The sequence below is a fragment of the Crinia signifera genome, chromosome 1 (assembly GCF_055691185.1).
Source record: "Crinia signifera chromosome 1, ASM5569118v1, whole genome shotgun sequence".
NCBI lineage: Eukaryota > Metazoa > Chordata > Amphibia > Anura > Myobatrachidae > Crinia > Crinia signifera.
In genome coordinates, this window is record NC_139217.1 from 146,746,852 (window position 1) to 146,774,618 (window position 27,767).

Here is a 27,767-nt window from a genome sequence, read left to right on the forward strand (position 1 = left end):
TGTGCTGTTTGGCGAATTTCTGACTAAAACGGTGAATCACCCTATTCAATGACCACACGGCGAATACATTTCAAGGTTTTTTTCACCATGATTCACCGAGTAGCAATTGCTATCTTTTTATGGTGAAGTGGAATGTGAACTTTTAAAATTTGTTTTTTACATTTGGTGTCAAAAAATCAGGAATTTTATTCTGAGGAGGGGCATGCTATTTGTATTCATGTGCTGTAAGCACATGAATATATATTTAATTTAAAAAAAATATATATTTTTTTTTTTACACAGCAGCCAGCAGGGGGCGCCGGAGCCGAGCCGCTCATTACATATTCATATATTCACTGCACCCGATCGTTACGATCGGGTATAGTGAATATACGGTCCCCTGCTGGCACCCCCGGGGGGCAGCCTGTGCTGCCTGGCACCCGGGGAGCCCACCTACCCCCCACAAAGTTCTGGGGCAGGCAGAGAGACTTCCATCTCTTTGCCTGCCACCGTCCTCAGGCTCCCTGCGGCAATCGCCACAGGAGCTCATATTCGCCAGTCAGGGGCAGCGAGCCCCTGACACGTTGAATACCGGAGCCTGCCGGCTCCGGAACGTGGCGAATGTGCAGCGAATCCTAAAAAGGATTCGCTGCACCTCGCAGGTATTCTCATTGAATACCGCCCGATGTGTTATGCTGCATTGTGCGCTAGGCTGTGAAACTTCCCAATGGAATTAATGTAGCGAATAGTCGCCACACCTTGCAGCAAAATGCATGGCAGCAAGGATGAGCATGGTTACATCTGTATATTTAGTGTGTTATTGCATCTGTATCTGCATAAGCTATATCCAGGAAAACACTGTAACATAGCATTTTATATAAAGCCACAGTTGCACACCACATTCAGGCAAGTCATATATTATTTTCATTACCAAATGTATTTTAATGTAAAAGTTGCATAAAGACTCCCAGTGCTACTGAGTCGCAACATGGCATGGCATAAATAGAAGGGCTGTTGAATGCAAAAGGAGGCTAGATGTACATGGACAGATCTGAATGTTAAAGAGAAAGAAATATATGTCATATTAATTGTGTATTAAGCATTTGTCTTGAAACAGATTTTCAAAGAAACGGATAAAAGTTTAGAATTTTATACCTTCAATTGTATGTCGGAACTGCGTATAAAAATAGATTTTAGCAGAAGATTAAATTTTAATGTGTAACATTATTAGGCCGTATCACATTTCACCAATCAGTATGATCATGAACAAACCTGTTGGTTGTGATTAATATGTTTAAATATATATTTCATTAAAGGTTCTATTGAGGAGGATAGAGGAGATGACCTTTTGTTGTCCTCAGTGCATGAGTTTTGGTGGTTCCCTCACATGTGGAGTCATATGCAGCCTCATCTTTTTAATAATGAGTCATCCTTGGTGGAACAAATGATATTAAACATGGATTTTGCGCAGGTAAGTTCAACAAATATATATTGCATGACACATTTCAAGATTTGTAATGATGTAACCAGTCTTTCCATTTTCGAAGTTTGACCACTCACAATAAATCAAGCTAATTAAGTACAGATACATATTCTAAATGAATAGTTATATACCAGGTTCGATGTGTAGTTGTTATTAGTTTTACTGTATAAAATGTTTCTTACTTTATATCGTCTGGAAAATCACTCACATTTTCCTATGTTATTTCATATCAGATAATTCTTAAAATAGCTCAATTAAGATGAATAAAAATAATTAATAATTATAACTAGGTTCACCCAGACTGGTCTGTTTAGGTTGAGCATTGATTAGCTAATTCAAAGTATCATACAAGTCACTTTTGTGAATGGATCCAAGGATTTTTAGCAAAATAAGCTCAGGAACACTGGGTCTGGAAGAGAAGTTATTTAAAAATACTTATACAGGTTGAGTAGACCTTATCCAAATATCCGTTATCCAAATTATTCTGAAAACCATAATCTCCAAAATGTACTTTTATTTTTTTTGCTAAAAACCTACTGGCTACATCTGTAACTGGCACTACTGGGGAAATAACATGTAACTGGCATTATATGTGCAAGGACATATAATGGTACTCAAAAGAGATAGTACACAAACTTTGTTTCCGGTTTTAAAACTTTGTTTCATGCATAAATAAAATATATTTTTGTGTGTTTCATGTGCTCATACAACATAAATGGAAGATACTTCAAATAAATCACTCAATTATAAAAATATTCCAAAATAATTAATAATTTGTTTTCCAAAATTTTTCTGGTCCCGAGCATTTTGGATAAGGGATACTCAATCTGTATTGCTATATAGATAAATAGACAGCTGTTTAGTGAAAAGACGTGTAGTCAGATTTGTGACCTATATGTAACCTATATAGAGTCTAATTTCAGACTGAACTCTTGCACCAAGTATAAGGCTGGTGCAAATGCACATTGATATTGATGACATTTATTTGAACAAACATGTAGTGTAGATACGAGCTGTGCATTTGTATAGATGCAACTATGGAATATGGGTACATTTCTGCATTCCATTCTTCGCACACAGTACGTTTAAAGTAGCACCTGAGAAGCATACAACTATACATCAAACTCTACATTTAAATGTAATCAATACAGTTAGATTGATACATACAGTATTTTAACATTATGCACTCAGCCTAGATTCCATAATGCAGTGGTTCCCAAACTGCACCAAGCTCCCTGGGGTGCCTCGGAGCACTTGCAGGGGTGCTTCAGGTTGGTGGTCCAGAACCATCTCAAATTATTTATGGTCAATGATATAGGCAAAATCAGTGCTTGTGGCTTCCAATTATAAAATATCGGGTTAAACAGAAGTGATCATGTTCCTCACCACATAACTGGACCTAAAAAAAAATGGAATCACAACTTATTTAATTTAATATTTTTTTCTGAAATTCTCAGTAACAAAATTTTGGCCTATGGGTGCCGTGAAAAATATTCTTATACTGTAGGGTGCCTGATTCAAAAAGTTTGAGAACCACTGCCATAAGGTCTATTCCCACTGCCTTCATTTGGACAAATTTACTGGTGTCACAATAAATATCAATTCTGTGACCAGTTTGAAAGTGGCCTTCAATTCCTGAAGAGTGTAGTTAACATAATCATCATCATTTACAATCTGCAACATTCATCTCTAAGCATGTGTTTTATCTCTGAATTCTAGGATTAAAATAACTTATTCAACTGAATAATTAAGGACTATAACAAATTAATATTTCAATATAGTTGCAGGAATTGGCATGGCAAAATTTCTGGTTATCAAAATTAATACATCACTTGTACCTGCTGTAGGAGGTCAGCAGGAAAAGTGCTTGATGGCAGGTATGTGCCACTGAGACTGCTGATGTCAGTGGTATAAATCCCAGACAGTGTTGAAATGGGTGGTCCTGTCCAGGTTTTGGTATGGTTGTGTTGGTTTGCTATTAGCCAATCCCATACTACACACCAGGTTAATCATTTCCTGAGCTGGGAGTTTAGGTGCAGTTCTGGAGTTGATTAATGGGGGATGCTGCATTTGGGCAGTGTTGGGATTGTGTGTGTTGAAGAAAGCAAGCCAGAGAGAGAGCTGGGACTGCTAGTGTTTGTCTGGGACCTGCCAACAAAGAGACAGGGTGAGTACTTTAGTCTATGTCTGCCTGTTCTGAAGCTAAAAAAACGGAGACTTTGTGTTCAAATTGAAGGGAAATAAGTTTACCAATTGCTGCTGTAGAAAAGCCTGTTTTGTTTTGGACTTAATGTGCTGCTGACAAGCCTCCTGTTAATTTGCTCATTAATACAGGTTGAGTATCCCTTATTCGAAATGCTCGGGACCACGAGCATTCTGGATAAGGGATTTTTCCGGTTTTTGGAATACATTTTTTTAGGCATACTTACCTGTCTTCTGGTGGTGCCCCGATGGTCCCTCGGCTCCCATGTTGTCCCCCAGCGTCCACGGCAGGCCTTCAGCACCATCTCCAGCAACTCCAGCGGTCCCAGGAGTGCATTGCGCGAGTTCCCAAGCGCGCCGGTAATTTCACCGGCGTGCACTCGCGCAATGCACTCCTGGGACCGCTGGAGTTGCTGGAGATGGTGCTGAAGGCCTGCCGTGGAGGATGCTGAAGGCCTGCTGTGGACTCCGGGAGACTTGGTAAGTATAAAAAAAAGTATCACGTTTTTTGGAATAATTTGGATACAGGATGTACGGATACAGGATACCATACCTGTAAAACCCTGTCTTGCTGCAACCTATTTCGTTTTTTCCTACCTGTCTTGAAGCCAAGATCTCACACTGTGTTAGACAATTTAATTTATTATTAACTTTAAATCTGAATAAAACTTATTAGCAGAAGTTTATAGTATGCTTATACAATATGATTTAATCTAAATATTGCCCGCTCAGTAAGAGAAAAGATTAAGCTCCGTCTGTCCGAAACCAATTGTCAAACAAAGGTGCACTTTGAATTAAAGTTACAATTTCAGTTATAAGATAAGAGTTATTCAGCTGATCAGTGCACATGTACAGTACTGTGTCTCTAACTGTTCATTGTAAGAAGAGCTTTGTGTTTTGATTGCATCAGTAAATGATGAATATATTTTGATTAGCTTAAAATAGATATCCATATTCTTCTAGGTATCATTTATTTCTAATTCCATGTCTAGTACAGATGCTATTTTCATGACGTTAAGACAATTTAGCAAACTTTGCCGTTGCTGGTTTTCTTTTGCTGATAAGGAGGGTGCCATTGTGCTGAATGGATCCCACCTATTGCTGCTTTTTGTGCCCTTCTTTAATTGATGAATAGAATATGCCCTACATAATATGCTAATTATTCAAATTTATATCTATGTAAATTTTGTATAATCCACTGAATCATTATATCTATTTAAGAGCGTACAAAGAAATCCTATTGAGCTTTTGGTGCATTCATTACCTTTTAAATAACTATGTTTGAAGTATTGGGCAGGGCTCAAAAGTTATTACAGTGCTTTGCAATTTAATATCTAAAGCTGATTAGAATCCAGAACAATCCCACTTGGTTGTTCTGCATTTCAAATATGTAGTCTACATCTGAAGGTTATAAATCTTTGAAATTGCATTATGAAGCACATTGCTTAAGCCAAGAGTGCTATAAAAATACCTAATCAATTAGGAATTAAATTGTATTTGGCTTTCAGAGAAAGCACTGGTCCCGTGGAGTTCTAATTACTTGACAATGGCAGCCCTGTATTTCCTGTCAGTAAGACACTTCTATAGTGCGCTAGGCAACGGCTTACATATTCTCCAATGTTATACTTTCTCATTGCTTTATGCAAGCTTTTTTTGCATATTCTCGATCTCGTTATTTCAGATTGTCCAAGATGGTATAGCAGAGACTATTCATACAATTTTTATTAGCAGATTTTTTTTTGATATTTAATTCTTCCAAATCCACTGCACATGTGTGTTCCAGCAAACCGTGTCTCACATGCACAAAGGCTGTCTGTTGGGTGACTTTTATTACCGCTACAAGGCAGTATTGTCAGGCAGCTATCACTCAGCTGCTACAGCAATATAATACTAGTAAACTGAAGTGATAAAATATATCTTTTTTATTGGTGATAGAAAATATTTTTATTGCTGCATAATAATTAAAACAGTGGCCAAGTTTAGTGATGATACTGCTGCTCAACTCGTGAGTCAATTGGCACATACTGTATGTAGAAAGCACATGAAGAGATTAAGCTGCTCTGATGAATCACATTTCTTATACATCATGTGGATGGCTAAGTACATGTTCATTGGTTACCTGGGATTTTTATGGCCTGCTGAAAATGTGAAATAAAACATCTAAATACTGTATTGCATATCCATTTGCTATTTAAGAATTTCATTTCAATACCGCCAGATTGTGGTATATGTTGAGCTCCTGCTTCTTGGAACAGGATTGGAAGCACTAAGCCATTATTGCAGTGTGCTAGAGTGCAACCCTGTTCAGGATTTTATATATTTATATATATATATATATATATATATATATATATATATATATATATATTGTAAACAGAGATAAAACAAACTGAGTAACAACAGGCAGACTTGGAGGTAAGGGGGCCCTGCTGCAAGCTTACAATCTGTAGGGATATAGAAATATATATATATATATACATATATATATATATATATATATATAATCCTATTGATTGTAAACTTGCAGCAGGACCCTCTTACCTCCAAGTCTGTCTGTTGTTACTCAGTTTTTTTTTATCTCTGTTTACAATTTTAAAGCCCAATCTGCTGCGCTATATAAGAAACTGTAAATACATAAATTATATCTATAGATACAGAAATACCACTGCACTCACCCTTCCTATGAATGGGGTGCAAACAGTACCCACAATTCCCAGGTTGGGGTGCAGTGGCCTGTAACCAAGAGAAGGTACAAACTGACATCTACCACAGGAGATGGTACAGTATATATAATATAGTGGTGCTAAAATAAGTGATGGGCATTCCAATAATTTAGGGGTAGGGTGACAGAAATGAAGACATATGTATTTCTTAATAAAAGTTGCAAAAGTTATGCATTGGTTCAATCGCCAAAGTGCTTTTTAAGGATAATGAACGAATAAAGCAAAATGTATATCTGTGCCCTTTGCCAAGAAAGGAGCAGACTGAAATGTTGTTTATAGCATAATTTGGTGTTTGAACTATACTTGAGGCAACCCTTCATCAACAATCTATCACCAAATTCCTCTCTCTCTCTCTTTCTCTCTCTCTCTCGTAGCATTCTTTCTATCGCTCCTAGTTATATGTTTGGTGAAGTCTGGTGTACTAGACTTTGTGATTGATTGATTGATTGATTGCAAGCATGTTTCACAAGTGGACATATTGGAAGTGGTAAATGTATGTTTGTAGAAGCCATCTTGTTGTTACTTAAATTAAACAGTACTAGAACATATTTGTTAATTAACCTACCCTTTAAATCCATGAACTTCACATAGTCGGAAAAAAACTGGAGCGTGCTGTATATATAGATAGTTGATACTCATAATTTAGCAGAAGCTAGTTATTGTAGTTGACATTTAGGAGTAAATATACTAAGATGGGATATTTTCCATAGCAACCATCCAGAAAATGGTCAGGATGCTCTAACATCACTGGCATTCACCTGCTACCACATTCTTATTAATCGCATATGCACATATGTGATTATTATTGCAAAGGACAGCTCTTGCAATAAGAGATGTCCTTTGTGTTGCAACTCTGGCACCGGAATTCAGCGTCCCATGGCGACAGCTGCGGGGCATGTTGGGAGGGATCTGTGTTGGATTCCTTACACAGTGCTGCAGAGAGAAGCCCATAGCTTTCTATAGGGTATTGCAACTTTTCCTGCCAATACCATCCACAGGTGATTGATGGACATGCAGTGTCATTCAAAGATGCATCTGAGACATACTGTAATAGCAGATTATGGAAGTAGGTAGGAGACTTTTAATATACACTGTCATGATCCGGGTATCGCAACAAACTTATTTACCGTCCAGATGCCTGGAAAGACTGGCGCTGCGCTCCAGACATGGTTTCCACTTGCGCCATGTTCGCGCTGCCCGCACTGTACAGCATCTACAATTACCAGGTGCCGTGGTCTCAGCGATTGCGCTTCACTCCCTGCCTGTCACTCCCGAGGTTCAACTTCAGCCTCCTGCGGCTTCCATGCAGCCGCTATTACAGTAACTCAGACCATGTGCCAAACAAACAAGACTTCCCGCCTTTTCCAGACATGGGAGCAGCCATGTCTTTCCTGTCATATGTTCCAGCTAATCCCATCCATCCCTCAGTCTAGCTCATTTCCTCTTCCACTGTTTCCTATAAATAGGCTGGGTGCAGTCAGATCAGGGCCAGTGCTACTGATCTCATCCTGAGGTTGTTACCTGTTGGTGTGTTCTGTCTCCAAGCTGTGTTGCAGGTTCCAGTCCTTGAGGATTCCACTCCTTCCAGTTTGTGACATTTCCTGCAAGCAGCCGTCTGGCTTCAATATAGTTGCTCTGTCATCATTCATTTCCAACATCGGGGCTCTGTCATTGTTCATTTTCAACATCGGGGCTCTGTCATAGTTCATTTCCAACATCAGTGCTCTGTCATTGTTCCTCTGCAACATCGGTGCTCTGTCATCGTTCCTCTGCAACATTGGTGCTCTGTCATCGTTCCTCTGCAACATTGGTGCTCTGTCATCGTTCCTCTGCAACATTGGTGCTCTGTCATCGTTCCTCTGCAACATTGGTGCTCTGTCATCGTTCCTCTGCAACATCGGTGCTCCATCATCATTGGTGTTCCATCATCGCAACACCAACTTCACCAGTGGGCTCTTCATCCTTCCACATCACCATCACTGTCATCCCATCACAGCTGATCACACAGGTGCCCTCTACATCGATATCCACTACCATCAATAAATCACATCGATTACTGCCATCATGTTTCATCAGTGACTCTCTGTTCTTTCCAGTGACTGTGTAGCAGTGCCCACTACCTTCAATACCTTCATCCCGTGACCATTCTCCTTGGCATCCAGCTCCTCACAGTGGTCAGTATTCATTCCCATCTGCATCGCATATTTAACTGTCGACTCCATCTGTGTTCTTACATAGCTCCATCATATATGCTCTGGACTTCATCAGTGCGTTTAGCACTGCATGAGCTTCCTTCCATCTATGCTATATGTTAATGGACTTCATCAGTGTGCACACACTGCAGCTAAATACCATTCTTGCTATTGTCATTTATGCTTGTTCATTACTGCCTGTGATCCTCTGCGATACCATTCCTCAAACTTACCAATTGTTTATCTGCTATAGTCAATAAAGACTTTTACTTTTATCCTAGTGGTCACATCTGCTACTGTCTGAGGGTATCTGGCATGTACCACACCCTCATCAAGGCTCCTAAGTTCCAGTACCAGTCAGCCCCTACTCCGGTGTTTATTTCTAGCCAAGATCTTACCACAGGCGTGATATACACCATATGCCTTCCTCTGTATTAGGATATTAATTGTATGGTATGCATAGCTTTGCGGCTGTGTAATATTGTACAACTCTGATACAGTTATGATGTCCATATCGTTAAAAGGGAACATGTCTAAATGCTTAAAATGTCAACATTAGAAATATCAAGATTGTCATCAGCTCAACATTATGGATAGGCTGTGGGCGGGCTGGTCAAGGTTAGGCACTAGTGGAAGGTTTAGTATAGGCTGTGAAGAGGATAGGGTAATGTGTTAGAGTGAGAGCCCCAGTGTACAGTGCAGTAAATACAGGTCACCTTTTTAATTTAATTATGTTTCAGGACAAACTATAGTACATCATGAAATAAGCATCATTTTCCACCTGCCTTACAAATGAATGCCTGGCACTGCAGGTGTATGTAATGGCTATAACTTAGGGCTGGTGTATGTGGCATATTTATTTATTTACAGTTTCTTATATAGCACAGCAGATTCCATTGCTCTTTAATGGCATAGTGGCTGAGGTGATAATTATCAATATTATCATTATTATCAGTAATAATAATATTACTAATAATAATAATAATAATTATTATTATTATTTTATTTATGTGGCAGAGATGCTTCCCCTGCATACTGTAGGCACCTCCTACCATGCTGATTTCTACTGTTACTGTACACTGTCCTCTAGCCGCATTGGACGCTAAACCTCCTAAACATAAAGTGTCAAAGAAGCATTTTTTTTTTTGCTACAGAGAGATTGCAAAGCTTTTCATACAGTGAGCTCAGTCCAATGTGTTCAATTGGTTGGTACAGTAATGTACACTGCCACTGCTGCATCAGGTGTGAATGTGCTGAAAGGCTTCTGTTACAGCAGGCTGCCCTAGCGGCTAAGGTGACAGCATACTATGCGCAGCACTTGGGATTCGGTTCTCACTCAGGAGCAATTCAGTTTTCTTATTTCTACTGTAATATTTTAGCATTAAATATATATAAAATAGGCATAAGGTGGCACTCATACCGCTTTCACACTGCCAAAACGTTTAAAAAAAACGGTATTTTGAAACTGTATTTAAAACGGGTCTGAGCCTTCACATTGCAGTAGATTACCGGTTTAAATACCGTTTAAGTATCATTCACATCAGTCAACCCGTTTAATCCCCTGAACACGTTTTAAGGCAGTATGCAGGGGACAGCCTATCACAGGTCTATAATCTGTTGTTTTTACTAAATACCGTTTCAGAGCCATTCTCACTGCATAAAAAAACAGCTCTGAAACGTGTAGGACTCTGTTTTAAACGTTTTGAAATACCGGTTATCTTTAACAGGTAAATGAACTCTTGCGCTTTCCCACTGCAGCCTTAAACATTTTGAAATGGAAAACATAACAATACACCGTTTAACAAGTGCAGTGTGAAAGGGGTATCACTGTGACTTAAAAGCCCACTTCTGTGTTCAACTTTCAAATCCTTTACTGAATTTTTTTCATCAGGAAGCCCAATATACAGATACACAGTATAATGTACAGGCAGTTAAGTGTCCAATGCAGCTTGAGTACATAGTGTACAGTAACAATAGAAATCAAAGCAGCAGGAATTCTTGGCTAGAAGGCATCCCACGTGCACATTTTGGGGCAAAAGCATGCACAGTTTCTAATTGTCAACTGTTCAAATTTGCACAAAAGCAATCAGGTCTGAATCAGGCCCTACTGTATATGCAAAGAACAATGGAACTTAGCAAAGTCATGGCTTTTGCATCTTTGCATTTCATATAGAGATTCAGGGCCTGTTCCTGGTTTGCTCGGTAAGCAGCTTACCGAGCACCAGAGACGCCAGAGACGCCTAAGCACAGGGCGACAAGGGCGGTCACCCCAGGGCCCCCACACATAAGGGGCTCCCACATCGGCAGCCGGTGTGGGGCCCCTTACCCCTTGTGCATGGGTAGTGGGGTCAGGCAGCGCAGACAGGCAGCAGGTCCCTGTAGTGGGCTGGGCAGTCAGCGCCGGGGTCCTTGCCATGGATGGGTGTCAGCGGCTGGGTCTCTACGGCAGATGGGAACTAGTGGCCAATACTGCTACTAGTTCCCATCTGCTGCTCCTGCACTGCCCAGGTACCAGGGGGTGGGGGGTTGTCTGTGGTGGGGTGTCTGTGGGGGCCCCCACAATTATTTTGTCCAGGGCCCCCACAGACCTTAATCCACCCCTGATGCCGCCCATCCAGATGCTTGCCCCACTGCCACAGCCGAATCCCCTTGTTAATATGCAAGGGGATGTGTAACAAAGTCACATCTCCTCGCACCGCTGCAGGGCATACAGATGTTAGGGCAAATAATATTGACACATTTTATTAAAAATAAATTAGTGCAGGTTTCACACTACCCTAAACACTGTATATTCCATGTCAAGGTAAGGTTAATCATAATTACAATTATAAGAATCATATGTAAAGCTGGATATCATTTTGTTGACCACAGAGACAAAAATGGGATGTAACTTTTGCAATAATTGTAGTAGGTAATTATTATTTAAAAACTGATTTAACACCTGAACAGTTCAGCAGCATACGGTGCTCTTTATTTCAAGTTTTTTTTTTCTTTTCTTTTATATCCACTTCAGAAGAATCAATACCTATACCTTGACATAAAACCTGCGGCCCTTATAATTTCAAATTTTTGTACTGATGCGATACGCTATGCTCAGTTAGACAGGAGTCACTAACGACACTATAATAAAGTCAGGATAAAGAGAATATCATGTTGAGGTTTTATAGCCTCAATTTTGTAAGGTGTAAAATTCACTCAACTGTTATTCTCAAACAATATTTAAATGTACAAAACAGCCTGGAAAATGATAGGCTTAAATTGAAGGTCAGTATATCCTTTCTTGCCCAGCTGTAACATGTAAGCCTTAGAAGAAAAATGTATATTTCTCATAAAGAGAGAATTTTTTTTATCCAGTGTTCTTGTGGCATGTTTCAGTAGATTCTTTCATTCATCCTATACAGAAGTGTACTGTGGAAAGTTGATGATGATTTTCAAACTTTTACTCTGTAATGTAATTTGATGATTACTAGGGCTGGGTCAGAGGTGATGCAGAAATGCCAACATCTGAGCGTATTGGTGGATTCCACCTGTGAAGTTGTGTGTCATGCAAATGCCACTAAGTTACTGTCCCCTCCCCTCCCCCATGTGTGCATTATCCATGCACCTGAAAGTGCAAGGACTGAGAAGTCAGCATCTGAAAATTTAGCAATACTGATTTTTGTGTTTCTCAAAGTTTGGCCTCCTATGTGAATGGTCGAGCTTCTGTATATGTAACCACATTCAAGACATGTCCGTGACACTCCCATAACATACCCCATGGACCATCTCTGAAATAAGAACTGCAACTTTGCTCCGCCACATGAGAATGCATGTGCAGTGTGACTTACATGCGAGCCCCTCAAATATAAATCTGACATCAGCACTGCGTGCACCTTAGAATCATACCCATGTTTCATATCTGCAAATAAGTAAACTATTTAAAATGTATAGGATTTTGAACATTTTACTGTTATGATAAGTCACATTGTTTAAAAATATGTTGTCAAAATCAGAAATTCAATATTTGCGGAACATGAGCAAATTGATTTGTACACATGGAAAATTGCAAACATCGTATTCTTTTGTTTTTATTAGAATATCTTACATATCACAGAACTACAGATAACTATTTACATAATGTTATCTTATTTAATTAAAGAAAAAGAGTAGGATTAAAAATGTACAGATTTCAGTGTCAAATAGATCCTCATCTTTTCTTACATATTATGCTCTATCAATGGGTGTGGTATAAGGTTCCGACAGTCGGCATCCCGACAGTCATTAGCCCGATGTCGGGATCCCAACTGGCCGGACTCAGACAGCATGGCGAGCGCAACAAAGCCCCTTGCGGGCACAGTGGTTCGCTATGCTCGCCACCTATGCTATTCTCCCTCTATGGGGGTCGTGGACCCCCACGAGGGAGAATAGCCATTGGCCGTCGGAAACCCATCTGTCAGTGTTTTAATAGTTGGGATCCTGACGTCGGGTTGACGACTGTCGGGACCCAGTCCAGCACCCCTATTAATTTGGTACCTAGCCAAGATTTTAGAATGCCCCACCTTCCTCTAAACAGATACCAGCTCAAAGCAATATTGCTGGAGCTCCGTAAATTGCAGCCAGTTTCCTTCTGTCCTTAAATTGCAGCCAGTTCCCTTCCACCATCCACATGACATACTGTGTGACATACTGTGTGCTTTCCTTTCCCCCATTGCCATTGTGCTCCTCTTCACCCGATCCACACTCCAAATTGTTCTCACAGCTCCTCTTTCCCAAATAGACTCTCCTTCTCCCATTCACATGCCGTACTATGCTTTACTTCCTCCATCCACATACTATACTGTGCCTTTCTTCATCCCATATTGTGCTCCAATTTACCTAACAACATGCCACACTGTTTCATTTGCCCCTCATACTCCCTTGCCCCTAATCCACCTCAATTACCATCCCACATGTTATGCTCATCTTGAGCAGCTCATTGACATCCCCTCCTTCCTGCTGGCTGCAGTCTCATGGTGCACTTGACGTACATATCAACACTTGACCCAAAGCTGCCATTCTGTTCAGTTCATGTCTGCTGAATCTGAGCTGGCTTTTGCTATTAATGTTACCATGGCTTCAGGGTAAGATTGAAGAGACTGAGCACTATGGTGTGGTAAGGACTGCAGGATAAATCTTTGGGTGGGCTTATCAGATGAATTATTGGACCTAACATAACAGATAGTTCAACTTACTTCAGAATCCTTGGATCCCTGGCTGAGAGGTCCAAGGATTGATTAGATAAGCCCACCCAGTGGTCTACCTCTACCGTACTACCCTGCTGCATCTCCAGTGGCATCAGAAAGTCAGATGAAAGAAACTAAGTAGATCCTGATGTCAGTGATGGACACTATTTCTGCTGGTGGCTAACCCCACCCCCTAAATCCAACACTTGGTGCCTCATTTAGTTTTAATCACCCTAGGCAGTTGTCTAGCTAGCCTATGCCGAAGGAAGACCCTGCTTGAGCTTGATGTGATGTCAAATTAAAAGACCAAATGACCCATATGGGCTTAACATAACATACTCTAAAGAGTGTGATCAAAGACAAAAATATTAATAAAGAAATAACAAAATATTCTCATTAATACAAAACAATAAAAAATATACAACATCAATAATTCCAAAAATGAATGACCACTTATTTTTTAGCATATTGGAACAGTGGGACAGTAGAATAGAAGGATCCCTGCAATAAATCACATACCATGTAATGTGGCAGCTCAAAGTCACTAGAAGGCTGGGGGTATGATGCTCGGTGATAAGGTCACAGGCTAATGATGATTGATAGCAGCCATGATAAATAATCTGGTACGGGAACTGCACAGTGGTGAAGGAGAGCTAAGACTCAGCAGTGTTCTGCACTGATGTCTATGAAAGTTGGAAGCAAGATAGTGGCATTTAAGTGTCCATGCCACATAACAAGGCTATCATTCTAGTTACGCGCCTGCTACCACGGTTAAATATGCACTTTTACCTATTTACTGCATGAATAAAATTATAGACATTGGTAAAAATTCTGATAGATAGATATGTTCTGGGTGAAAGTGCATTTCTATTCAATGAATGATAATAATAATTAAACATACACTTTTGATGTGCTTAGAATCACTGGACTGTGCATCAAATTGATTGCACTGAATGTACTCTTTGAATTGTCCACATACTGTAAGTTGACATACTGTATATCCATAAACTAATGCCTGTAACTGAAACTCAAAATGTTTTGCCTGCTGTGAAACCTGTGTATCTGTTATAACTTAAAATGTGATTGAATCGAACGCCATCTAACCCATGAAAATGTATTCAATTTAGGAACATGGCATTCCAACATACATGGGTTACGCTGTGGCTCCACATCACTCAGGTGTCTATCCCATACATGTGCAACTATATGAAGCCTGGAAGAGGGTATGGAGCATTAAAGTTACAAGCACAGAAGAATATCCACACCTGAAACCTGCACGGTACAGACGGGGTTTTATACACAATGGCATAATGGTAATTATATGTTACAATGGAATCCCTGCTTATGTGTATAAATATAATAGTTTTCACCCTGTACTGTACATAGGAAATATTTGTATATGTTTTTTTTTAGTGCATTAAAGTAGGACTCTAATCTAACAGTTCACCCACATGCAATAATTGGATGACCATTGAGTTGAATATATAGTATAATGGTTACAACTCATTTTGGGGCTGATTCTGAGTCGATTGCAGCGCATCCATGCCTGTGTCTTTTACTGGTCACACTTATGTTACCTTATGCAATTACTGCTTCAAATTCTTCCTTGGTGTTACAGCTTTGCATCTGAATGTACAACGACTGAGATGACCACTTTGAGGTTCCTAAAATGTTAGAATATTGTTTTGTGTGTTTTAGATGCAGCTATCGATCACAACATTGAACAGAACATGGAACATGAGCAATTGTGTGTGCAAGTTTGCAACCATTACAGTGACACGCTGCAACATTCTTATAGCATAGCCATAAGACTGTTCCATTTTGTATATGTGCATATCCACATCCAAGGCACGAATGCTCAGCACATTTCCAACACATTTCTGATATTTTGTTACTTCCGTAATTCTGAATTGTAACCGCAACATGCAACTTAGACACATGCTTACAGGGAAAAATATGCTGATTTGCGTCGACATTGGCAGATCATTTGCATAAATCCCTATTTTGAAGTACAATCTGATTCATGACATTCCTTGTGTTTTTCAAATTGAGGTTAGATAATGTTGTTCTTTCAATCTAACTATTATATTCCTATTGCAGGAATGATAATCAAATGTAATCTGTCCTAGTTATAAATCTGGATATACACTCTAATTGTTAAATACATTTTTAAAGCAAAGCTTTGCCCAAAGGTCAAAAATGATTGAGTCCAGTAATATAACTTAAGTTTTAAGTCAAACAATTGTTATAATTATAATAATTGTAATATGAAAAATACTTTTCAGCAACTACAGTTGAACAATCAGAAAATATAGTAATTATATAACTTGTACTTGTGTTTTCTATGCATAAAATGAAAACTTATTGTACAGTTGAGAACCACAGTGGGTTTATTCATAACATGACTGTAAAAGTCACAATACAGAATATATTTTTTTTAATATTGCTATTTGCAAAATGTTCTTTATTGTAAAACATTAAGAAGATATTTGGAGTGCTCACATAAAATTTGAGTTATGGCAGCAGAATACTTTTACAATTTGATAATTTAATACAACACCATGGAAACAACAAAATATGTTTGAGTTTTACATACATTATACCACCTATTGCAACTTAATATCATTATTAATTATTTGTGAAATATTAAATTTGTGCCTTAGATACCAACTTTAATTTTATCCATTATCTCTTCCAGACCATTTGCCCATAATCACGGCAAATGTTAGAACATTCATGTTTCTATGTGGCATTAAGCAGACACATCTAAGTTTTAGTGAACTGTGTACAGATGGAGCCATCGTCATCTAGCCCTTTAATAGGATTAAGTGAGTAATGGGATTACTCTGTTAATCTCCAACTGTATTGTTCTATGTATTGTGTTGCAGCTGAGAACAATAGGCCTTGGCTCAGCATGGCTCACCAAGGCTATCCAGAGATGGCTAAATGAGGATGGCTCCATCTATATGTGCTATAGCAAAGTTATGCATTTTTAATATCTCCAGGTGATTGCGAGAGGGATGGATCATGTCTTATATTGAAATATCCTTGTTTTAGTTATGGATGTCCACTATAAGATTTCAGTGGAAAGCAAATATTTAATAAAATCATTATTGGATTACATTTGCACACAGAGCATCTCAATAAATAAATGCTTCTTTCAAAATGCCCTTAATAGGATTTATAGTCATAAATACCTAGATAAGTCACATGATTATAATTTTCTCATCTTAGCATCTTATCACTTCAAGATCTTATGTTTTCATTGCTTTATGCCAGGTGCTTTTTTAATGTTTGCAGTTAAAGATTACAAGATACTTCAAATGTGTACGTAAATAGTAGCATATGGTCAAATTACACTTAAGGGTACATTGTGAAGAAATAAGATTTAATACTCAATCTCAGCAATTTTTTTAAATATACGGGACTAGTTGAAATTGAATAATATTAACCCACGAATATTTAGTGATGCATACCAATATAGAGTATTTTACTTTTTCAAACCTCAAATTAGAACAACCTTTACTTTCATTACAGTCCTCAATCTGATAATCAGTAACTCATTATTACATAGCTAACACATCCACCACCCTATTGGAAACTAAGGAAGATTATAAGATAACAAAAACAAACACTGGGAAACGGTGGCGTAAGTTTGTCCCAGGTGCCTGGAGGCAAGATGAATGTTGGTACCCCCCACTTTATTATATATAATGCAATATGCTCTGGTGCCACTGTCATCAGCATATATTCATGGTTTAAAGAAGGCACTCAGAGACAATCTGGTATCCAAAAGTATTGTGTATTCATAGCATGTTGTCTAATGTTTTTGGGACAGGTCTTTAAGTGTATTGTCCTGAGAACAGGACAGCTGTACCGAAAGTGTTAGATGACATGCTCTTAATACACGCCACTTTTGAATATGGAAAAGAGACTGTCATAACTTCCCTGGTACCCTCCACAGAAATATACAAAGTATTGGCTGGGGCTGGCCACTTATTTAATAATATAAATATATAAATATATTTCTGTGGCCCCCTTTTATATTTTTATTTGATTTTTGTGGGGGCCCTAAGATCTAAAATAATAATACAAATTATATATATATATATATATATATATATATATATAGATAGATATATATATATATCTATATATAGATATATATCTATATATATATATCTATATATATATATGGATAGAAAAGGTACCCCTTCAATGTGCTGATTCAAAATTTATTGGCTGCAACTCCGTTTATCCCCTCTGTTAGTAGGGGAAAAAAGTGGGAATAGATAGAAACAAGAAACAGAGTGTGCCACTATATTGACTCTCCGCCACCAGTAAGAACTATACTGATTTACAGACACGTATCACAATCTTCTATGATTTAATACATAGTTTTATTAAAAATTATTTTATTAAAACTTTTGCAGATCTGCAGTGGATGACAGACTGTGAGCTCAAGCACATTTTGCCTAAGGCCTGTTTTGATAAAGAGCGATCTGTCCCCCTGCCGATTGAACTTGGTCTTAAAAACTTTTATGAAAACTTTTATGAAAAATCGAAAGCTGCCTAACTGCACATCTTATAAGGATCGATCTAAGGTCCGTTTCTATTTGAATTGGAAGTCGTTCCACGTGTAGTATTGTTATACACTGCACAAACAACATATTGAAAGTCACCCCTGAGGAAGTCAGTGTGACGAAACACGTTGGGTGTTTCTATGTTCCATGTGAAAAACGACTAAATCTGCAAACAAAAGTTTTAATAAAATAATTTTTAATAAAACTATGTATTAAATCATGGAAGATTGTGATACGTGTCTGTAAATCAGTATAGTTCTTACTGGTGGTGGAGAGTCAATATAGTGGCACACTCTGTTTCTTATATATATATATATATATATATATATATATATATGTATGTGTGTGTGTGTGTATATATATATATATATATATATATATATATATATATATATGTGTGTGTGTGTGTATATCTATGGGAAAAAAGAGAGGTGCCCTTTCAATGCGCTATATAAATTTAACTTAAAGCAGCAACTCTGTTGGTCCCCCCTGTTAGTGGGGGAAGTAGGAAAAGAGATAGCAAAAGAGAAACAGAGTGCGCTCCTATTCCATAGCTCCACCACCACAAAGATGTCCGAACAATAAGAATTCAAGACAAATTTTCAATTTGACAATTTAATACAATTTAAAACCACAAATAAAACGTTTTTTCATCTGTGTGCAGTACAGTTCGGAATCACAAGGAAAATATCCAACGCGTTTCGTCGACACGACTTCCTCAGGGGTAAATTTCCGTGTATTATTGGGTAGTGAAAGTATTCACTCCCGAGTATACAACCTTCTTACTAAGTAAGAACAGCAGGATCCCTTGAAGATCCTTAATATTCTGTAAATGCACAACCACATCAAATTTCATAGGTATCCATATACATTTGGTTTCTAGATAACATACATGTGGTTCCTAGACTTTTCAAATAGAATCCTCAAGCAGGATCTCAGCAGGCTCATAACAAACCAACTGCAGTGATTGAAGTGGCAATTTTTAAGTCCTTCCCTGTACCTTTCCATTCCCCTTTCACATCTGCCCCTCTCACACACCCTCTCCTTCTCTCTGTAACCCCTGTACCTCTTCATCCCTTTATCACCCCTGCACCTTTTACTCCATCCTTCCCTGCTCCTCGACCTCTATCTGTCACCCCTCTACTGCTCCTTCGACCTTTTGACCCCACATCTCTCACTTCATCCACCTCTAAGCCCTGTCACCCCTGCATCTCTCACTTTGTTCACCTCTGCCCCCCTGTTACCCTGAACCTCTCACTTCCTGCTTCCTTGCACCTCTCTGTCCTCCTGTCAACTCCGTCCCTCCTCCTCTCCATCCCCCTGTCACCCCTGCACCTCTCACTTTCTTCTTCCTTCCCCTTGTCACCCCTGCATATCTTTGTCCTCTGGTCTATCCAGCACCTCTCACTCCATCCACCTCTCCATCCCAACTGCTGCACCACTAAAACCCTCCGCCTCTCCATCACACCTGGCTGCACCTCTCACTCCCTCCTTCCCTGTGCATCTCTGTTCCCTTGTCCTCTCTTCACCTCTACATTCCCTTCACTGATTCACCTCTATGGTACTCCCAAACAATGAAATACACATATAAAACAGAAAAAACAAAACTCCTGCAAATTGTCTGACGTGCGGGTGTGCAGTGGACAGTGTGGTAGGCAGCAGCCTTGCATCGGGCGGGCCGACTTGTGACGGGCAGGTGAGGGAGAGGAAAGTGGGATACTATGGCCAGGTCCCTGTCTTCTTAATTAAAACCTGCGCACCAACTACTTCTGGCGCAGGCAGCAGCTCCTCATATTGAAGATCTCAGCTGCGGCATCTGTGCTGACTATCACTGGAGGCAGGGAGCAGTGAATATATAATGAGTGGGGACTCGGCGCAGTGCATATTGAATGAGTGGGTCCCCGTCCATGCATATGGGGACCCCCTCATTCAATATGCACTGTGCCGAGTCCCCGCTCATTAGATATGCACAGGGCGGGAACCCGCTCATTCAATATGAACTGCGCCGGGGCCCTGCTCATTAGATATGCATGGGCAGGGATCCACTCATTCAATATGCACTGTGCTTGGCCCCGCTCATTAGATATGCACAAGCAGCGACACACTCACTGCTGCTTGAGCGGGATGCCACTCCTGCATATCTAATGCGCGGGGACCCTGCTCAGCATGCAATTAGCGGTCAGGCTGTTTATGGAACATGTGGGGGGGGCAAAGGAGCCAGTGCCCCCTTTAAGTCTGGTGCCTTGTGGCAGATGACTCCATTGCCTCAGGGAGTTCATCCACTTGCTGAATAATTGCAATGCAGATCTAGAGGTGTTCCTACAGATGTTTTCGCTTACACCTAGCCTCCATATGTTGTGCAGTGGGATATGCCTGGCAAGAGTGAGTAGCCAGGTCCCATGAACTCTTCTAGCAATGTCATCTGTTGTTGAAAATGCATCTTAGTCTAGGCTGAGACACACCAGGAAACTGTTCTGATTATTTTTATATGCAACACTTGTATTTGTGTGACTAAGCCAGCATTGTAGCACTTCATATACAGATTCAGAGAATTAGTTGCACACAGATCTACAATTATTGCATATCAAATTATTCAACACAGTCCCTTGATGATCCTAGTCTCACAATCATGTTATCATGCCTTATCTAAGGGGTGCTGCCAACTTACATCACTTAAACATGCATGAATATATCTATGCACCTCGCAAAAGAAACACACAAAAACAATGGGTGTTTAATGCTTCATAGAGTATTTTGAGATTAATATGTGACAATTAAACTGAAGTATAATTCATTGAGTCTACTCAGTAAATGTATCCACCCCTCAGATGATGACCGAGAAGTGGTGTAAATGTGGTCTATTGCTTTTCCCTATTGGGACTACAACTGGTCACTGATTATGGGCTTTATAGTGGGCTCAGCTGTTTGGTTTTCTGGCTGGGTTACTGGGTCAGAAAGAGTTCTTGCAACTCTTTCACCATTTTGTATTGAAAGGTGTATATCCTTGTCAACCTTTCTTCAATAAGATCATCAATAAGGTCAGCAACAAAAACGTAATCAATGATACAGTATTACCAGTAACTTTATTGGAAACAGAGGAATATAACATACAGATGGAGCCGGACTGGTCTTTGCAGGTGATGGTGGAAGAATCGCCAGCCGCCATCCCCCGCCAGCCACCATCTGATCTGCGAAAGGGGACGTGCGTGAACGAGATGTGCGCGCGTCCCCTTCCAACGGCGCTTCCCCCAGGTCCCCGCTGGCTTGCCGGCAGTCACCCGGGGTCCCCACCGCCTCCCCGCTCTTCCCCACCACCTCCCCTAACCCTGTCCATCTCCCTGAGGCGGAGACGGACAGGGTTCCCATCGCCCCGCCGCCCGGAAACTGAGACGCGCGTGCGTGTCAGTCAGATGGAGCACCTCGGCGCTGGCGGATCGCCAGCAGAGACATTCTGGTGATTCGCCAGCAAGAGGGAGGCCGGCTCCATCTGTATTTATAGTTGTCTTTATATAAATCATCTTTAAAACACATTAAACTCTCTTCTATTCTTAGCTTTAGGAAAATAAAAACAATGATCCTCTTATTTAAATTTCTATTAAACTTAGTTTAAAATCACTAATTCAATTTTCAATTTGTCCCCTTTCTGGGCTAGTCAGATAGTTTACTGGAAGCTAAGGAATGTCAAAGTAAGGAAATTCAGTAAGACCATAGTAGCAAAAAAAACAGAGAGAATGCTAAACACAGAGAATGCTAAAATAAATGATAAATTAGTTTTTCTTTTCACTTTCCTGATGCTAGCTAGCAATGATTAATAGCTTGAATCAAATGAATGCAAATAAACAATTCACAAAATTAATATATTACCTGAATCCTAGATACCTATCAAAATCAAGCAAGCAAAAGAGTCAAAAACACATATTCCATCACTAAGGTAACTAAAAACATATACTTTACCTAAGATCACTGTGAGACCCCTGGAAGGCCTATGCCCTATTATCTTTAAAAATTGCTGGTAAAAAGTTGGCTATCAGAGTCACTGCACCAATTGCTATTTAAATATCTTTTAATGCAGGTTTCTGGCAGATGGCGATCTGGTGGCAGAGGACAGGATATGGATGCGCAAGCATCTCAAACACTCGTGTGTCCAAACACTCATTGCTGCAAATAGGGCACACGAGCATCTGACATGTGCGCAACACATTCTGGCGGATAGCACAGTGTGGTGGGAGGCGGATGACACAATGGGAGCCACTCTGATGAGAGCGGCTCAATCTGTAGATTTCCATTCCAAGCAAACTATTGATATCAGTATTGGATAAATAAAGAATGCACAGGGTGCATCTCAGCACAAATGTCCTTTGTCAATAAGCCTCCATTGGTTTTATAGTTACTATTACATACTGTATAGATATAAAATTATTATAATTTTATCATTTTAATATCTTATCTTATACAGTAACTTGAAGAAGCTCAGGTTTTTTATGACGTTATGCAAGGTACTTTCTTAACATCTGCAGATAAAAGTCCCAAAACACTTTAAAGTGGCAGACTGACTGTTACTGTGATTAGTAGCAGATGGACAGATCACAGTTAAGAGAACAGTGTGGAACAATATGGAGCATCCAATTCTGAGTCGGGCATATGCCAAGGGCACCCAATCTCAGACAGATCCTTAGGTGTAAGTACCAAAACTAGTGATGCCTGCTGCATTAGAAAATGTAAAACAGTGGCACATGAAGAAGTGCATATAGCCACCTTAGCATTCTGCAAGTTATCTGATACAGAGCTGGATGAAACTCCGAATCAGGTACATAGTGGGCACAAGTAGCTAATGTTTTAATTTATAGAAGGAAGAGATTTAAATCTAAGAATTTTTGTGGGGTTTTGGATGGCAAGCTGTTATTTGCTTACAAAAGTTAAAAAATAAACACTCTATAAACACTATGTATAATATCTATATATTTAGACCTAGGCCAATAAAGTATGTTTCAGTATATCAGTACTGTGCAGACCTTTTCTGGAGTAAGCTGAGATACAGTATACAGAATAAATGTTACATTTTAATTGTGTGTGTTTGTGTGTTATTACATGGTGACCAAAACATCTAAAATGTTTAAAAATAAAATTCTAAGTTCGAGGGAGTCTATCTGTATTGCAAGTCTGATTTCTGTATTTATTAAATAGGTTTTGCCTCGACAAACTTGTGGTTTGTTCACACATACAATGTTCTATAAGGAGTATCCTGGTGGGCCAAGTGAACTGGACAAAAGTATCAGAGGAGGAGAGCTCTTCCTAACAGTGCTACTTAACCCTGTAAGTGCTTTCATTTAAGTTTCTTTAATTTCAACAGTGTCTTACTAGTCATAATAGACTTTACACTGACCATCTACATCCTGAAAACAATAAGAAGGCCTGTTTCCATATTTACTGATGTTTTAATGAAATTAACCTGGTCTTAATTGATTGAAATAGGCAATTTCGATCCAGTTAATAACCCTGGCTCTTATGGCCAAAAGAAAAAAGCGAATTTCCAATGTGCATTGCAAAGGAAAAAATGATTTTGGAGATTATATTTCTATATTGCATTTAATCAAATAAATTGTATATATGTATAACTATGAAGTAACATAGAATCTATTACATGCACTCTATGAATTCTGCAGCTGTAGTGCTAACCAGAGGAGGACTACCTCCAAAAATACAAATATCTAGACTCTGGGAACTGGTGTAAAAGAAAATCAGAATTAATAATACTGTATAAAGTTTAATTATAATACATGAGAACAGGATTAAAGCCAAATGCTGGCATTAGAAGATGAAAATACCATAAACATGCAGTAACCTGTAGCCGTTTCTCAACTTGCTTCTTATTTCCTGCGTGCCGCACAGAACAGGTTCACTCACATACACAGTATGTACTGTATGTATCTAAAGGTTTCTTTGCAAAATTTCAGATATATTCCCTCTGGTTCTATTATCGTGGATTAGTTGGATTACTGGCTCAATCATAAAGAAAATAGAAAAAGCACTGAATGTGCAATACCACTCATAGTTTTCTAAAAACAAAATACAAAGAAAACAAAAAAAACCACAACAAAAATACATTGAGCCCTATCATCAATAATCCTCCTGAGAGCCCAGGTTCTAAGAAGAGATGAGCACCTTCAGAAGTGTAGCGATAATATAAGAGTTGAGTTCCCCTTGTTCCATACCAATGCATTTTTGGATATACCACCTTTCATTATTAATTGATGAATCGATTAAGGTTCTGGACTCTATCATTCACTTGCATGTTAAGTACTGTATGTGTCCATTTTCTTCATCACAGGCTATAGCTTTAATCCAATTATAATTGGTTGTAGTGTATCTTAGAGTGGTAACCTGGAGGTATACAGCACTCCAAATTAATAAACTTCAGTATAGTTAGTCCAATATCTGTAGTTAGACCCTTATTCTGGTTCCTTGTGAAGTGGACAAAACCATGTGCACTGCAGGTGGGGCAGAGAATTAGATTTGGGTGAGGGGTTTTCTTCAAATTGAGACCTATATTGCAGTATAAAAATAAAGTAGTCAATATTTTCCCTGCACAGAAACAAAATAACTCACTGAAATCTAAATCTCTCTGCACATCCTACATCTGCCCCACTGCAGTGCAAATGGTTTTGTCCATTTGAGAAGGAATTTGCATTTGGGAGTGAACCAGAATAAGGGCCTTAGTCCAAAATATTTCCAAACCAATTTGCTTAAACGAGGTTTTTTGTTCGGTTTCTTCAACTTGAATTCTTAAAAAAAAATGGAGATGTATAATGTAGTATGCTATGAAAAAATTCACTATGTGTCACTATTTATAGAACATAGGCATACAGTATTAGCAGAAGTGAACAGATGAAATGTTGTGCAGATTACTTTCTTATACTCTTAAAAATCACAAACATAAGACACTTAAGAATTCTTAAAAAATACAAATATAGAAATGGCTTCCTACAGTACCAGAGAAAGATGTAAACAGGGTCTTGATCAGTAGCATACTCAGTATGGAAAAGTACAAATGAGCACTTGATTAAAGGTGTTCGAATCATCTAAAGTAGGACACACCTTGTCTATGTCTTTCATATCAAAGGCTGGGTCTATTTAAAGATATTTTGTGATTGTATTTAAACAAGCCTTAAAAAACGATTATACAGTAACATGTAGTTTGTTTGTTAACTATATGTTTCTCTGTTAAGCATTTTTGGCTTGTATCATTATTACTACAGAAACTTGAGTTGCCGTTGTCCAAACTATTATTTAAAATATTCAACTGTGGGGTTTTACACTTGCGCTGCTGGGTCTAGTTTGATAGCCTGTGAACCGTGCTGAACAAAAGGACACCTAGACACACTTGAGATAATTACAGCAAAGTTTTATACATATAATAAAACACAATATTTTTTTTTTACATATAAACAGACAAGTACTTTTAGAAAGCAGATGTATTCCAAAATACAATTTGGTTTAGGTAAAAATATGTTGAGAAATATATATAACAAGTAGCCCACTCCAATGAGGCCACAAACTGGAAATAATTAAAGTAGGTATCTCCAAGAGCAAAATAAGCTCAGTAATAAAGCAGCCAGTCTGTTAGTAGCAGGAATCAGGTGGTTAGCTGGTAGGGGGTATGAGGGGGGGAGGGGGAGAGGCGTAGGTCAGAGCAGGTAGATATGAGCAATGGACAAGCTGTGTGATGCCTGTTAGTGCATGCAACGCTAGGGGAAACAGTCAGGATACACACTCAGTCCTTTGTAATATGCTCACCCTCCTTGTTGGTATTTGCTGGAGGGAGCCTGATGGTAGGGAGGCTCAACCCAGTGCACATAGTGATGCCGCGTCCGCAGACGGGTGCTCTGCTGTAGTGACCGTGTCGGGGAGCCTGGAGGTGCTGCAGCTCGACCTGAGGTAGTAGGCAGTAGAATGTCCCCAAGTGGGGATTCATGTGAAATGTGGCTGGTGGTTTTGCCATATAGTCCGGGTTAGCGTTTAGCTGAGGACACTATGGATAGCTGCTGCTGGCTCAGCTGAGTACGGAGCATACGCCGGCTCCAAGTTGGAGATCGTGACCTCAGGAGTGGGAGGGCTTAAAGCGGAAGTGACGTCAACGCGTTTCGTTCCCTAGGAAACCGGGAACTTTCTCAAGACCAGGTCTAGCGTCCTCAGCTAAACGCTAACCCGGACTATACGGCACCAGGATCTGTGAACAGGGGGGGACTTCAATAAGAACCCTCCCCCATTCACAGTCTTTTTCTCTTTTCATCTCTAAAAAATAATCAACTGTGACACATGTATTTGTAAATGTTTTCTAGAATTATTTAAAGATTTTTTTGGTATAAAAAAAATGTTTTGAGTGCATTAGAATTATAATAGCTGTAATTAAAGTGTTATAGAGTACATTATTTCATTTATATGTGTTTGCATAACCGTATAATCATTTTGATGTAGAACTGGCCATTATATAAGCATCCATAGTTTTGGAATAAAAATATTTCTTTTATATAAAAGTATGACAGATCATATTTTGAGAGACCTATAAATGTCCCTCAGAAACTCTGGTACTTTGAATTCACGCTGAAAACACACAAAGAGCAAAAAATATAATTTCAATCATGCATGAGATGAAATAGCATTCCATATAGCCTACCATAATTCAGCTGGAACGGTGTCTGATGAAATGTGCCTGGACTCGCAGACAGAAGCAGCAAAACAGTGAAAACTATTTCAATACAAATAAGTGAAACATTTATGTACCTTCTTGGTATTTTACCAGTGTTGTCCTGTATTACTTACTTCATTCAGAATACTCTTACTGAAAAATGTTCCAGTATAAAATTTAAATAAAAAATAATTAAAAAAAACTCTGCTTAATATACCGTAACTGTTAATGAAGTCCTTGTATAAATGCATATAATTGCATTGTATACTACACTTATTTTAATCTACCTACGCAACAAATGCATCCAGTTCCACTTTGTGGAAAATAAAAATTTACTTAAAAATGTCATATCAAAGAAATGTAAAAGTTTGCTATTACTTATTCTGGTTCTTGGGCACTTAAAGGTGCCCATGTATGCAGTGCTGGCGATGCCTGAGGGATTGATTCAGCACTTATATTACATACATGATAACATGTATGTATATCTGCTTAGCGATCCCACCTGCACTTCATGGTTGGGTCTGCAGTGGAAGAAGAAGGAGCCCTGTGTTGATTGCCACTCACTACCTTTCTTAGCCTAAAAGGCAGTGCGTGAACAACAGACCATCCTAAATAATTGAAGTTGGGACTAGACTATTCATAGTGCACTGTTAGGAAATAACTGATCTATTTTGCATCAGCCCGCGAGGGGCGGCGGTACGCGTCCTCCGACCTTTTC

General features: G+C 39.1%; 1 protein-coding gene across 2 annotated transcripts in view; it reads left to right on the forward strand.

The window, feature by feature from the left end:
* Positions 1-27,767, forward strand: part of LOC146061564 (bifunctional heparan sulfate N-deacetylase/N-sulfotransferase 4-like) — a 325,562-nt gene that overhangs the window by 125,622 nt on the left and 172,173 nt on the right. For both annotated transcript variants that reach the window (XR_014471058.1, XM_083174471.1), the window contains exons 4-6: positions 1,296-1,450; positions 14,908-15,093; positions 23,548-23,676. Coding sequence is in view for 1 of the 2 variants with exons in the window: in XM_083174471.1 (XP_083030597.1) it covers positions 1,296-1,450; positions 14,908-15,093; positions 23,548-23,676 (470 nt within the window). In the remaining variant the exon portion in view is untranslated. The remainder of the gene's footprint in view (positions 1-1,295; positions 1,451-14,907; positions 15,094-23,547; positions 23,677-27,767) is intronic.